Source organism: Fopius arisanus, unplaced genomic scaffold (genome assembly GCF_000806365.1).
Source record: "Fopius arisanus strain USDA-PBARC FA_bdor unplaced genomic scaffold, ASM80636v1 scaffold00054, whole genome shotgun sequence".
Taxonomy (NCBI): Eukaryota; Metazoa; Arthropoda; class Insecta; order Hymenoptera; family Braconidae; genus Fopius; species Fopius arisanus.
The window spans coordinates 202,048-218,243 of NW_011887793.1; the positions used below are offsets into that span (position 1 = coordinate 202,048).

Below are 16,196 nucleotides of genomic sequence, written 5' to 3' on the forward strand. Positions count from 1 at the left end.
CAAATTCAAAAAAAAAGAATGGAGAGCAAGTCTAATGAAAAGACATCAATGATGTCGCGGCTGCACTAAGATTGATAAAAATAAAAATAGAAAAAAAATGTCCTTTATTCTACAATTTTTCCTTCTCATATGAAACCCAATTAGTAATATTTGGAAATCGTATGCCAAATTTGATTCGATTGTAGATGAAGAATTAAAGTTTCTGATTAATCGAAGTCTTGAATGGAACAGTCAGGATCATGAATGAAAATATTCTCAACTTAAGTGGAAAACCATCAGAACTCCGCTGATAATTTGCATAGACAAATTAATTGAGACCTTTTACACGGGAATAAAAATTGATGAAAGTGCATGCAAAAAATCGAAAATTCTCGGTTGTATGAAATTTGATGATTATTCTGTCAGATTTTGGAGAGAATTCCGACATAAATTACAATTGGAATTATTGGCAATCAAATTTGAATCACTAAGCACAGATATTCAAAATTAGGAAATCATTTCGTGATATATTTTCGAATTTGTTCAATCAAATTGCATGTATTATTTTCATTAATATTAACATTCATCATCATGGCAACGCTGATGAATAATTAATTTTGGAGAAAACATGAAGGAAATGGAGCAAATGAAATGGATAAAAAAGAAAAACAGTAATGTAATAAAGGTACCGCTTACTTTTATTTGTCTTATCCTGGGCTCTAATTTCTGTTGAAATAAGAGAAATAGGAGACGTTGACAAATTGTGAAATAATTTTCATAATTGGCGGAATGGCTTGTACTATATTAGGTGCGCGCTGTAGCGGCGATGCAGAGCAAACGCAAAAACGCAAACCGGCCATGCCGTTTAGACTTCAGAGCAATGGCGGCGTAGCCCACGGCAAGTAGGTTTGGAGGTGAAGTTTTTTCGCTCATTAAAAAACCTAATCAAGGTAAATAGTAGAGAGCCTTTCAATAAAGTTCTAGTAAACCCGTGTGTACATTTTTCATTGAATTCCTTTTTAAATGTAATTTGTTAGTTTGCAACTTATTCCCTGTTGGTACAGTTGTAAGTTGAGGCCTGTAAAAAAAATAGACACTAGCCATAGAGCGCCTGAAGCCAGTTGGCTGTGATGTTGCATTTTTTCCAATTCTAATACCACAACAACTCTATTGATTTCACCTGTGGTAACTATTATGTGATAATTCTGTTGACATCGGGGAATACAATAATGTCGTTTTTGAGCTCATAACCTTAGTCAGTAGAGAAGTGACAAGACTATAACATAGCTTAATTGATAACTTGCCAGCACGTGTATGAGGTTATATGTCATGGAATAAAAACAATTATTGGTAAAATGGGTTCAATGATCATTAATTGAATTCGTAAATACTTTCAGTACCTATGAAAAAAATATTGTCAGTTTTGATTAATAATGTTTATGACCAGCAACGATTTTAGCCTCACATTATAATAAGAGATTGTTGGAAAGTTTTCGATTGATACAAAGTTTTTCAATATTTATTTGACCACACGATTGGCATACTACTTAGGTATGGGTGCATTAATTCAGTAGATATGTGCAGATTATCTAAAACTAAATAGCAACATTTTAGAGCTATTTAAACATGGTTATACAGCGCATGATATTTTATAATGACTAGAATCATAGTGTGTAATTAAATATGTTCGTTTTCTATGCTATTTAATATAAATATTGCTCAATTTTTTCAAGGAAATCAGTGGAATGGACAATCAGGTGGGTGGTTCGGGAGTGGGAGAGATTTCAATGATAGAGTCATCAGGCCTAGCTGATCTGTCTGATATCCCAGAGTTGTTAGAATCGGAATCAACGAGTCTCAGTCCTCTTGCTAATTCCCTCAATCATCACTTGGCGATACAAGACGATAAGGATTGCACTGCTCATGTGAACATGGGTATTGAAACTACCTGGTGAGCATAATATTGGATAACTTAGAAGTTTTTGCTGTTGTCATTATTTCATATTGAAATTCATTAATTATTTCAAATTTTTTTGTATACTCCTTAGGGCTGCGGCAAACTGTTCGAGATCTGATGTTGTCAGTGTAGCGATTCCCCTCCCTCCTCCTGAGGCGCTCGACGGTTCAATGGTTAATATAGGCGCAGAACCAGCTCGTGAAAATGCTGGTGCTGACCATGGTCCTTTCTATCCACCAACCTCAACCCTTAATAATTTATTCTCAAATACTACAGATATTCAGGAACACACAGTTATAGGTGAGTATTTAAAAATCAGGAACACAGTGTTATAAAGATACAAATTCATTTAAGGATATTCCACACCCATATATATAGCCAAAATCCACGGTTTATAAAAATACCACCTTTTCGCATTTTGTCATTATTTAATGGATGACGAAATATTGTAGTGGCATCATGATTTTCAAGCATTTTCTCTTCAGTTTTGTTATCCTTTTTAGAAGTTTCTAAAAAATACAATGCTCGCGACACCTTGAAAACTCGTGATTCATTAAATAATGACAAAACGCACAAACGTTATATTCTTTCACGTCAATCCCATAGCAAGTTTGCCAGAAAAATGGAAAAATGCTCATTGTAGTTATCTATGGGTGTAGAACACGCTAACGGAGCTCAGTCGAGTTGGTATAGATTTCGTCTTTTTTTGAGAACGTATTTGAGGGTTTAGATACTTATTGGACGCACAATACCTGAAAACTTATCGTTGAACAACGAAACTTTTCAAACGTTGACTTGATTTCTGTGTGTACCAATTAATTTTTTTCACATATGATTAGTGAAAGATTAAAAACAAATAAAAAATTGGAATTCAACAGTCTTTATGAGTAAATTACGAATGTGCAGAATAGGTGCATATGAAAGCTGCTTTATTTTGTTTAGATACGCAGGTATCCATTAAAGACTAAGCTTAGTTTAAAGTTGGCTTTACTTTCTGGGAAGACTTAAATGCAATACTTAAATATTTCAGGAATTTCAAAAAGTCTTCTGGGATGGTATAAATACTTACATTCTTGTAGAAATTGCAACCCCCGCTGGAGTTTGTGGTCTTCGAAACCTTGGGAACACATGTTTCATGGCCGCTGGGCTACAATGTCTTACCGCAACGCCTCCTGTTCTGAGTTACTTTCTGCAAATGCAACAGGGAGATGAGAAATCTCCTTTACCAGGATCCTTGATGGACAATTTCAGCTCATTGCTAAGCAAAATGTGGTCGGGGAGATATAGTGTTGTGAGGCCCGTTGAGTTTAAACAAACTTTAGGGGCTTACCATTCACAATTTAAGGATTACAGACAGGTAAACATGAAATACTCAAGTGCATGCGTCCCACATTTACTGTACATACTTAATACATGTTTCGAATTAATCTTTTCCGGGTGATTTCAATGAATCAACGGCTTTCCATACTCAGATTTCGATAAATCAACTGAAGGCCCGCATGTACTCTCTATGGAACATTTAATACTTGAATCTTCAGTTTGAATTTTATGTTGTTAGCCTAAAGTGTTTCTCTAAAAAGAGAAAAAATCGTCAAAGGGTGGTGGATCGAGATATTGACTCCAAGTGATTTGCCAAGCTTCCGGCTAAAAATACTTAAAAATACGCAATTTATCATCAGCAATATTGGGCAGTTCATTTTCATTCTATGTTGTCATCAACTGTCCAATTTATTCTTGTCTCCTATCACTGTGGCTGGTAAAGTACATATTTTTAATTAATTTTCTGTAAACTGGACAGATCCTTTGCAATCAATTTTCAGATCTCTCCAGCTTCAACAATTTTTTCCTCTTTTTGCTTCCGAATGGAAGCTTTGTAATCATTTAATTTTGACATTGTTTCATCTTTATTGGAAATGATGCAGAATGGTCTGAAATGCAAAAATATGAAGTTAGACGAACATGTTTGTATGTCCCCCCCTTTCACCAATTTCTGGAAATCAAATTTTAGAAAATACAACAATAAGAGGACAAAAAAAATCCAAAAAATATGAAATTTTGTCAAATTACAGGTCCCAGTTTGAACTAACTCTGACCGTGAAATCCACTTGACCAGTCCAATAATTCCCGAGAAAAAGCCTTTTTTTTCAAAAGTTTTTGTAAATATTTGCAAAACTAGTCGACCGATTGAACAATTTTTTCTTTTAAAATGTTTATCTCAATGGCCTCTATTTTGATTCCACATTTTTGTTTTTTCCAAAACCCCGTTGCACGTGCTCTATGATAACATAGTTGAATTTAAACTAAAGATCGCGTTTGATCAATGAATTATATGGTCTCCTAAATATACGCTACGTAAAGAGTAATTCGCTATTAATAAAGCATTAGTTCCTAACTTATCCTAATCTCATATATCAGCAGCACCCTAAAAATTGACTTTCATTATTATTCGGGTTGCGAGATTTTTGTAAATGTTCAGTTTCATAGAGTTGCTTCTTTTGAATATCTCACACTCTCTTGATTATCCATAAATCATCTTACTTGTCTTATTTTACTTTATTATTGATATGCTTCTAAATTGATTCATCTCGTAAAGAGCAAAAGAATAGCGGCAAAGGCTATACTGAAGTCAACTTAAGTTTTGCCTTGACAACCTACCCCCACCACATCAATTTTACATATAAACTCATGTTCCCCGCTCATTTTCTCAAAAGGAAAACTTATGTTGACTTCAGTATATAATACACCATTACAGTAAAATAATGGTTATATCCACACTTATAAGCGCTCACTATTAGTGGTTTTTACTTTTGTCTTGACCCGTACTTGTATTATTGATTTATACCTCTCATTTCACCGATACTCAGCACGACAATCATCTCCAAATCTTTCAATTTCGTTCTGTATTTTTATCAAATAGTGTTGTCGGATTGAAGGAAAATGAGCGCAGGTGGAGATGATTATCTCAATTATTGATGGAAATATCGAACATTTTGTTTTTCTTTCCATATAATCTTTCCAAATCTTTCCAAATTAAATTAGTAGTTCTTATGGTGCACAAAAAAAATCAAAATCACAGATTTTGTCGGTTATTTGTCAAAACACGGATTCCAGTTAATTGTCCAGCCAATTTCATCGAAAATTTTTTCTACTTTTCGAAAAAATATTTTTTTATGTGTTGTCATGTAGTTTCCGAGGTTTTACGGAAAAGCTCGTTCCATTGCGAAGTCCTCTGGAGCTAGCGAACCTTGAGTCCAAAAAAAAAGATTCCTAGTCTTCAAAAATCGGAACAACCACCGAAAAGGAATCCTCCAATTTCAGCTCCTTCTACCCACCAACTACTCGTTATGTAGAGATTTTAATCCTTGAAAAACTTGAAAATTGGAAATTGGAATGAGACGGAAGCTTCAACCTAAATTTAAAGCAATGCAACCAACAATTGGAAATAAAATTATCTAATTAATGGCGCCAACTCGATACAAAATAAAAATAAATAAGTAAAATAGAATTCCCTTCTAAATAAAATAGAATCTACATAGACCTACCATTCACCGAATACTATAACACATTAACTAATAGAATAAATTGTGAAAGTCAATACAATAAACAAAGTCCAAATAATTTAAGACAATCTTGATAATGAGGTTGACTGACTAAAACATTAAACGTAAAAATAGAATGTGTTGAGAGATACAATCAGAATTAACCTAGTAAGTCGAGAAAATCCAGCCATTCGAAACTTCATTAAGGGCGTACAACATTGACTAGTCTACATGAATACGGTTGAATGATAACCCGAAACACGTCAAAACAAAATAAAATCACTGTAGCAAAATAACTCCAGGATCTCGAAACCTGCGAACATAATCACTACCAAAGAAACAAACGAATGGCGAGATTATTTGGGGACGAATCAAGCAGAACTTTAATATTCACTCAACATTAACAGAATCGGTCGAGCTGTTTTCATGAATTTCATTTCGTTATGAACAATTTCGAGTACATATCTCGAAAACTATCAGGCCGATTTCATTTTTTTCACCTCTCAAAAATGTTCGCCTCGATGTAGTCTATCTTAGTCGATTACAGTATGTATATACGTTATCACCAAGTTTTCGAGATATTCCAATTTTTCCGTGTTCTCCATAAAAAAGATAACATGGTAACGTTGTGAATAATTGGTTCATCAATTTGAACTTTGGCATCGAATTTCCTCTTGACAATGAAATGATGGTCATTGAAGAATGGCTGAATCGGGTCATTAGTTCATGAAATATTCTACTTTATATAAAAATCAATTGGCTTGAATATCTCGAAAACTATCCAACCTTTTTGTATTCCTCTTCAATTTACCAAACTATAAATAGACATCTATATTAAGTTTCCAGATATAGCATTTTTACTGCTTAAAAAAAAATTTGTTATCACAGTAACGTTACGAAAAATTGATTCATCGACCTGAAATTTGGCATGAAATTTCCGCTTGGCAATTAAATGTTTGATATTGAAAGAGGGCTAAATCAAATAATTAGTTCCTAAGATATTTCCATTCTTCCGTTTTTGCTTCCCAAGGGAAGCTGTGCATTCGACCATATTCAAGTTCCAAATTATTTGTGTTAGGGTAACTAAATGTAGCCTAGAAAGTCCGCATCTGCGGTTTTTATATGATCGCTGTGTAAATACATGTGTGCATCATGCATGGATGTGTGTGTGTATGTGTGTGTTTTTTTTGCTTTCGCTCTCTGTTTTTCTTCACTAGGGATTGGTAGAATACCATAATTGTTCGCAATGAATGTAGACTTTTGGAAGCTCTATCTATTGACACTGATTAGTTTTGAAATTTCCATGACAATTCAAAAGAATCCGTAATTTTTTACTGAATTTTTTTTTTTCGTTTGGTAAAAATTTTTTTGCAAAGGAGTAATAGAATCTAATGAACTTCCCTATGAATACAGACTCCCATGCGCTCCATCCATCAACAGCAATTGGAATTGAAATCGGCAGAAAGATTCGGAAACATTCGTATTTTTTCGAAAATTGATTTTCAACGATAACTCAAGAAATTATCATCAGAGAGGAAACAATGATCGCTTAAAAAATTGACGTTAATAGGCTCTTGATCGTATCAGAATATGAAGAGGATTGTATCATTTATTGTTAAGTTATAGCATATTCTATATGAGATTTTTTTTCATCTTGATCAATGGCAAATATTATGAGCAATATCAATGAAATGACTGCTCAATTTTTTTTCCTCAAAGCATTTTTATTCAAGTCGAAAGAGGACGGAACTACCCCTATTATTTTCCAATTTTCAGAAAATCCATTTGAAGGTTTGTTTCTAATTTCTAAGCAACAACAGCTATACGCAGTTCCTTATAATGGCATTCCCCACTTGTTTCACAAAATTTTGTTGGCCTACTAGAGTTTCGAAAAATTGCAGCATTGACTTGAAATTTAGCCCGAAGTTTCCTCTCGGTAATGAAATACTTAGAATTAAAGGAAAGAGATTGTAAGATTGATTTTTCAAAACATGGCAGTACATACGAAGATTTGAGCATTTTCTCTAGCCGTTCAGAAGCATACCATCAATTCATTGATGACAAAGAAAGTTTGAGAAAATCACTCAAGAACATGCTTACTATCAGGTTTTCGCTGTCAGATGCACACAACCGTTACTTTATTGAAAGCCTAATCGTCGTTTTTCACCGAAATAAACCACACATAAACTTTAAAAACGGTTTTTCTGAAGAATTAATTTTCTTTCTTTTTACCGCCAGTTTTATGATACGTTAAGGATGTTCAAGGATTCTCTGGCGCGCGATTTGATAGGCTATTTGCTGCTTGGCTTTCTTTTTCATAAAAACAATGTACTTATGCTTCAACTAATTATGGATATTATTATACACGAAAATAAAGAATTCTTAAAATGGATGGGCTGTTATCGCGGTATGAAATTTTTCAACAGAAATTAATTCAGATGTTTTTATTATTGTCAGGTGTAAATTACTACGATATTTACTAAATTAAGATCCAATATTAAAATAAAAAACGGCCGCTGACAACCTGTTTTACTGTATTGAAGCAGGGCCCGGCAACCTTCAGGTAGTCGGGAGCCAGTCTATTACAAGGGTCGTCGGGATAATTCTCTCATCCTAATGGGTACCCACTTAGCCAACCATTGTGTAACCCCGTGTACCCCGTGTAGCAGAAAGGGTACAATAATTAGGAAAACTATCTTATGTATTCGATTGTACATCGCTAGTACATGATTGTACTAGATTTTTTTGTTTGTACAGTCACTCATTAATTATAAATAATTATTACATTTTTGCCACGATGCGGGCCAGAAAAAAATTCAAAATTGCTCAATGGATTAAATAAATTGTCAATTCGATAGGAAATTGTTTGTACATAATGAATTACCTATTTTCTTTGTTTGTACAAACCTCATTAATTAATTAAATAACAAATTTATAATTCTCATTCGCCTCCACCCCATACGACAGCTACTATGGTTCCTGTGTTGTATGCGGTTATATATACTTCATTTTGTTATTTTCTACCTCATTAAAAAACATAAAATTGAGCGCCACGACATCTGATAAACCATCAATTGTCTCAATTAAATATGTTTCAAAAATGATAATAAATATGATGATATTGAGGACATTGAAAATGATGAGGTCATAATAGTCAATAGTCAATAACATTGCAATGTTATAAATAAAATTGAATTGAAAACTACAAAATGTTATTACCTATTCCTCATCATAACCTGCTTTAAGCTGTCAAAAACCTCGGTCTAAATTTCCAATGTCCTCAATATGATATTTATTATCATGTTTGAAACATATTTAATTGAGTCAATTGATGGTTTGCCACATGTCGTGGTGTTCAATTTTATGTTTTTTATTGAGGTAGAAAATAATAAAATGAAGTATATGTAAACGCACAAAATGCAATAACCATAGTAGTTGTCGCGTGGGGTGGGGAGCAAATGAAAAGTTTTAATTTGTTATTTAATCAATTAATCATGAATGGACAAACGAAGAAAATATGTACTTTATGGTGTAAAAACAATTTCCTATCGAATTGACTATTTATTTAACACATTGAGCGATTTTTCATTTTATTCTGACCAACATGATGGTAAAAATAGAATATTTATTTATAATTAAGGAGTGAATGTACAAACAAAAAAAATCTAGTACAATCATGTACTAACGATGTACAATCGAATACATAAGATAGTTTTTCTAATTATTGTATCCTTTCTGCTACGTACACGGGGGTCCATTGTGGTGACCCTAGTCACCGTCAGCCACGTACTGGCGTGCCAGTTGCATAAAAATGGCTGACGCGCCAGAATTGGCTCAAATTTTCAGTTTTAAATTTTAAATAGAAAATTGAAAAATTGCAATTCACAATGAAAAAGCCTCAAGAATATATTTCGGAGTTGGTTTTCGGTAATTATTATTTTCCTACCAAATATTGCAACTCTAAATGTGGAAAATAAAAATTTGCCACGGTCATATTTGGAATATATTCCTGAAAATTCCATTGCAGATTTTCATATTGCATTTGCAATGAGAAACTAAATGTTCCCATTATTTCTCTGGTGGACCATACCTTATGATTTGACATTCCGATGAAATGGTAGAACGTGGGATAGAAAATTGTAAAAAAAAATTACAAATTTGATATACCTAAAAATAAATATATTTTTTAATTAAGTGTCTACTCTTCGCCAACATTATGGAATGTTGCTCAATGGAAAACGCGGGAAGGTGGTAGACGTCTTCCATCATGGTTAATGGGAAGGAATGAAAAGTGAAGGAAATAGGGAAAAATTTAACTCTAAACAATTCTTATTACTAATATATTTACAATAGTTTCATAGAAACAATCGTATGAATGCCAAATTCGTGGAAAATCTCCCATTAATGCGATGCCTGTTCAATCTCCCATTGATGCGATGAATTGTTAAATTCAATAAAAGGTTAAAAATCTACCGACAATCACAATAAAAGCTGTCTAATCATAAAATTCTAATGCGATTGTTGAGCTTGCATAGACCCTACAATTTTTTTTAAATGAGGTTTGTAATTACTGCGACTCACAGGCGTAGCTTCTCTGAGGTTCCCATCGCCTAATGCCGACATACCTGAGGTTTTAATGCGATTCATGTGTGAAAAACCCGATTCGCAAAGATAAGTTGTTCCGAGAACAACATGCGTTCGTTTGTACGCTTCCGTGAGGTTTGGAAAATCATTATTCTCGATTATTACCTTCTACAAATCATCCGAACTGCACGAAGGTAAATCGAATGTAAAGAATTTTTCCATTTCAGCTGAAAACTGTACACCGTTTACGCAAGTAATAATTTTACAATTGCACTTTCAAGATCGTACATGCAAGCTTTAAGAGCCTGGAAAAACTGGCACAAATATTGCACATCGTTTATATCAGGGAACCGTTTACGCAAGTCTTCATATAATTGCTGCGTTAATTCTGCGATAGGCTAGCCATTAAACGATATATTGCCGGATTCTTTTACTATTGATTCTAACGCGGTGAACATAGACGGAGCTATAGAATCGTCATTGACAATGGTAAAAGCAATGGAAACCGTGGGAATTCGTGTTCAAGCTTTTTTGTGGCTGAAACATCTCTGAGGACTTCTATTTATAATTTATTTCTGCCAAAAATAACGGGTAGAGATGATAGGGGTGGTCATCCTCAGACCATTCCATCTCTCAATTTAGACCTTCACTCTACAATAATTCTGTGGTCAATTAAAAAATCCCAATCAATGCATTAAAATCATTTTCGCCCCTCATGCGTGGAAAGTTCGACTTCCCTCCCTCCTCGCCGGGAGAGAAGTTGCACTTTATTCCCGGGAAATCATCGATAACGTTTTGCAATTATTTTTCACGTCACTAAAACACAAAACACAAACGTGATTGAGACTGGTGTATCGGTTTTTCATCGTGCAATATTACGTGGAAAATATCTGAGTTAATTAACAGCTTACGGAATTTGATGGCACAAAATTATTAAAATGAAATCTGACAGAGAGGACAATCAATCAGAAGATGACAGTTCCTCAGATGAGTCGAATAGTGCTATTCCCGAGTTTGATCTTGAGGCTGCAGCTGCACAAGTGACAGAAAATTTGATACCTGATAAGTCTGCCAATAAATATCAGGCGTGTTACCAACATCTGATGGAATGGAGAAAAGCGAGAAAAATCGAGTCTTTAAAAGAGGAGGTTTTTCTGGTTTATTTTAATGAAATATCCGAGAAATATAAGCCCTCCACGCTATGGAGCCGTTGGTCGATGTTGAAATCAGTCATGGATCTCAATCACAGCATTGATCTCGACTCATATTCAAGATTGAAAAAGTTCGCCAAAAAGAAGAGCAAAGGATTTCGATCAAAAAAATCCAAAGTTTTCGCAAGCTCTGAAATTACTCAATTTTTAATGACCGCTCCAGATGATCAATATTTGGCAGCTAAGGTAAACACTAAAAAAATAATAAAACACCTAATTAACGATAAGCTTCACTAATTTCTCAATCTTTTCTGTTCAATTTGCTGCAAGAGATGAAATATGTATTTTATAGGTAATCTTAATTTTCGGAATTTCGGGGGCGATGCGATCCGGTGAAATTTGTCCTCTGACTGTGAATGACGTGGACGATATTGGCACCAGATTAATCGTGACAATACGCGACACTAAAAGTTATTACCCTCGTTTATTTGTCATTGAAAATCGATATTACATGGGAGTTAAGACGTACATGAACCTCAGACCAAACAACCCAGGAACCAATCGATTTTTTTTGCGAGTTCAAGGAGGAAAATGCACACGTCAAGTTATTGGAAAAAACAAAATTACTGAAATACCCAAATTGATCGCATTATTTTTGAATCTGCCAGAAGCCAATCGTTACACTGGACACTGCTTTCGTCGGACCTCCGCTACTCTGTTTTCTGATTCAGGAGCCGATATTAGCGATTTGAAACGGCACGGTGGTTGGCGTTCGGATCAAGTTGCATGTGGATATGTCGAGGAATCCATCGAGAATAAAAGCCGAATTTTTCAAAGAGTCAACAAATTCGTCGATTCATCATCAACGTTTAATTCCAATCTAACAGAGCCACCAAGTGATAATCAATTTTCAATGCTGAGAAGTGACACTGAGGAGATTTTCGATCACATTGAATTTGACCTGGCAAGCGTCTCTCCACGACGAAATGTCTCTTTAAATCAAGCTCCAGATCAATCTGTATCCGGCACCACCAAAAAAGCAAATCAGGTAAGAATCCCGTTGAAAACTATTGAAGCTCACCAGGTTGCAAGTGCAAGCACACAACCATCATCAGAAAGAGCTCCAACTAGTGAATATGGTGACGAAGGTGAGGAACGGCCACCAATCAAAAAGAGAAAAAATCGGGCAAACAATGGAGAGGACATCGAAAATATGGACCCAGAGACAGGGGATGCCATTGTAAGAAGCACAAGCCGCATCTTAAAACTAAAAAACTGCAAAATTACTAATGTCACAATTAATTACAACGTATACAAAAATGATTAAACTTGCGATATCTTCCAATTTTTTTTTTAATGAATTTATAATTTTCAATTTACGGATTATGAATAACTCAGTTACGAATATATAAATAAAAAACTTGTTAAATATATATATATGCCCATATATATTTTTATTTACGAATTTTCACCGGAACTGAAGAATTGAATATCAAGAATATATATATATATACGTATTAACGTGATACTCGATTCGTTCAACATTCAATTTTGATATAACGCACCATCTAACCTCTCGCTTGAAATTTTTACATTTTTTGTTGGTCGAACTTTCCACCAAAAGGGGTGAAAAAAAGTATGTGCACCTCGGGAGGTCAGAAAGCCATTCGCTCCGCGTGTAATTTTTGCCCTCGGCTTCGCCTCGGGCGAAAATTACACGCGGGACAGAACGTCCTTCTTTCCTCCCTAGGTGCACAATATACTATTATTTGCCTGCCGGTTGGAATCAAGTTGAAACATTTTTATATGTTTTTCAGGGGATTTTCATGCATCAATTGGAATTTTTTCATCGACAGCCGACTTATTGTAGGGTTGTAATGTATTCACCAGCCAAATTGCCTGGAGTATATTACACTCGTTAAATGGTTCGGGATGCAAAACTTTAGAGGGAAATGTCTCAGGAGGAAATGGTCGGGTTGAAGTAGAAGGGATGAAATTTCATGGAAGTCGAGGAGGCTGTGAAAAATTGTTTTTTTGAAACGACATGGAATACTATAAAAATTATTTCAAAAATTTGATGCTCCTACGAATAGTTTTTGAGATAATCGCTCGTCTAAAAAAGAGCCTAAATTTCTAATTAATGTTGTGATAATTGAATTGATAAGTACACCATAAGTATAGAACTTACACATCAATTCATGACGCTGATATTTTTTCATGTCTCATATTTGTGCCGTAATTAAACGGGAATAGTTTTCAGTGCAATTCTCGATTTCATAATTTTGATTTCACCTTCGTCCGAATCACGAAATGTCACTAAGGAGCATTAGCGAGACCACCCGTCAATTAGTCTTCGGCGCCAATTAGGAACGTGTGTCAGCCGTGGTGACAGTGACCAGTTAGTAATGCCCTCATCTCACGTCAGATGCGTCAACTCCCCTCTGAGCCTATTTTCCACAACGGAGGTCCTTGATGGGGTTTCGGTCAACCGATGGTAATTCTGGAAGTCCTTCGGTCCTACTCCGTCCTTCGGTTCTCTTGATAATGATGAAACGTTGAGGCACGTAATAAAAAAAAATTGAACCTTACAATTAATGAAATTAAATTAAATGAAACAAAAATCGTGTGGGCGGTCGAGAAACAGTTTTTTCGCTTCCGAACGGAAGCTTCGTAATCGTCCCATTTCCCGATTTTTCCTTACAAACAGAAGCTTTTCAATTGTCCGAGTTTCGGATAATCTAATTTTGCGTGGAAATGATGTAGAATGGTCCGAAACGTAGAAATTCCAAATTTGAGCACGATATGCGTATGTGCATATGGTCAACTTCGACCACTCTTTTTGAAAATATAAAGAATGAACAGCTACAGTTATCCAGAGAAAGGTGAAATTTCGTTGAATTATAACTATTATTATGGATTAAATCTGTGCCAAAATTGAGCTCGATCAGTCTAGTCGTTTTTTATAAATTGATCTGAACCGTTTTTCACAAACATTTCGAAAATTATTCAACCGATTTTCATTTTTCATCTCGCAAATATTCGTCTCGATGTACTCCATCTCAATTGACACAAATATGTATAACTACCCATGCTAAGTTTTGCAGATATTCCAATTTTTCTGCTTTTTCTATATTAAAAAAATCATTTTCCATCCTCGTCACTTGCTACTGTGAGTTCTTAATGCCTTCCTCTCTCACGTCACGTTTATGTTGGTGGTTTTACGTTCGGCCAAATTTTCATTTGAAAACTCATTTTCTGGGCTTTCAAATGATACTATTTTCTATTATTGATGTTGATTCGGCCTTTAATTAATAACGTATTAATCATATGAAATGTCTACCTTGCATTTTTGCCACACATCTCATATTTTTATCAAATTAATGGAGGAATAACCATGACTATTATATATGACTTTAAAGCTCATTGTTTTAGCGTTCGACTTCCTATTCATTCGGTTACGTTTATTATGTTCTGAGTTATGTATCGACGAGCGTCATAACTTCCTGTTACACTTATTCCGTGTGTCAACGATTATGTGAAAATTAAATTAAATTAAATTAATTAATTTAAGTGAGCTTGACAATGATTTCATCTTCATTGGCCTATTTTCAGTCTGTATTGGCCTATGAACGATCTTAACTGATTACAATGTCTCGCTTCCATTCTCTGTGTTAAGGATATGTCGGGATTTTTGTCATTCAAACCGAAGCTCATCAAATATTCTAAACTCCCTTGAAGCTTGAAAAAGGAGCTTTAAAATGATAGGTCTCATTGACCTTTGATGAATATTTTTCATGTAAATGACTGTTGCAATACCAATCTATTTGAAAATTATTCGCGCAACAAATGTTAATAAGAAAGCTTCCCATTTAAACAAATATATGAAAATTATCAAAGATAAATTTTTAGTTGCAACTAACTACTTGCGTAATTAACAGGTAAATATCCCTTTTAAAAAAAAGTATGTAACGTTTCTTGTCAGCTTTTTTTGGCGCTATGCATATCAAAATATATCTATATAATATGATATATATATATATATAAATTATATTAATTTTATATATATTATTTTTTTTATATAATAATATTTAATATTTTTATTTTTATATTATATTATACTGAATTAATATAATATAATATATAAATTTAATATAATTTATTAAAAAAAAGTAAATTAAATTATTAAATTTATTAAATTTTAAAGTATTTTTTATATAAGTTTTTAGACTTTTTTCTTTCTTCTTTTTTAAATTCTATGTATGTATATATTATATTGGAAATAACCGTGAATATATATATATATATATTCCAATGATAACACCCCATACGTGAACGATTTGGCGCGCATAGCGCGCCATATACGCTAGTAATGTAAATATATTCTTTAAAATTATTAAAATATACAATAATGGTTTGATTGGTTCATATATACGCGTTAATAAAAAAAGTTGAGACGACTTGAAACTTCGACTCGTTTTGGATGGCTGACCCTGTCTGACCGCGAGATTGCTGATTCCATGTCTAGATGACAGGAAAGGGAGATAATCTATCTCGTTCTCGTCATCCTTCATTGTCTTAAGTATTAAACATATCCTATTTTGAAAAACCGACTGTTATGTCCGGAGACGTTGTCAGCGTCGGAGGAGAACTATTGTATAATAGAATTATTTCCGGAAAATAAGAATTAGAACTTTTGATATAAAAATATGGAAAAGCTAAGTTAGAAATGTTGAATGAAGCTAAATATTTTTATATTTTACGTTTGATTTGGACGACATTTGGTTTTCATTCTTACCTTGATTGTGTTGTCAATTTAAAATATTGAAATAGGGATAGGAATTCAGGGATTAAGAATAATCAAATGATTCCGAGGAAATTTTATGCTCAAAAGTAATCTTCTATTTCTAAACTCTTTGGAAATACAATTAAAAGTGTTGGTTTGAATCTAGAATTTTATGTATAACACAATTTATTTAACAAAAAGGT

The 16,196-nt window shown here is 33.9% G+C and overlaps 1 protein-coding gene across 6 annotated transcripts in view; it reads left to right on the top strand.

Annotated features, from left to right (window-relative positions):
- Positions 1-855: 855 nt before the first annotated feature.
- Positions 856-16,196, top strand: part of LOC105268152 (ubiquitin carboxyl-terminal hydrolase 9) — a 116,185-nt gene continuing 100,844 nt past the window's right edge. For 4 of the 6 annotated variants that reach the window (XM_011307460.1, XM_011307463.1, XM_011307464.1 and 1 more), the window contains exons 1-4: positions 856-929; positions 1,713-1,930; positions 2,028-2,236; positions 3,016-3,293. In XM_011307460.1, coding sequence (XP_011305762.1) covers positions 1,725-1,930; positions 2,028-2,236; positions 3,016-3,293 — 693 coding nt within the window. In that variant the 5' untranslated portion in view covers positions 856-929; positions 1,713-1,724. Of the gene's footprint in view, positions 930-963; positions 1,165-1,193; positions 1,330-1,712; positions 1,931-2,027; positions 2,237-3,015; positions 3,294-16,196 lie in introns of those variants that run through there. The other 2 variants (XM_011307461.1, XM_011307462.1) reach the window with 2 other exon arrangements.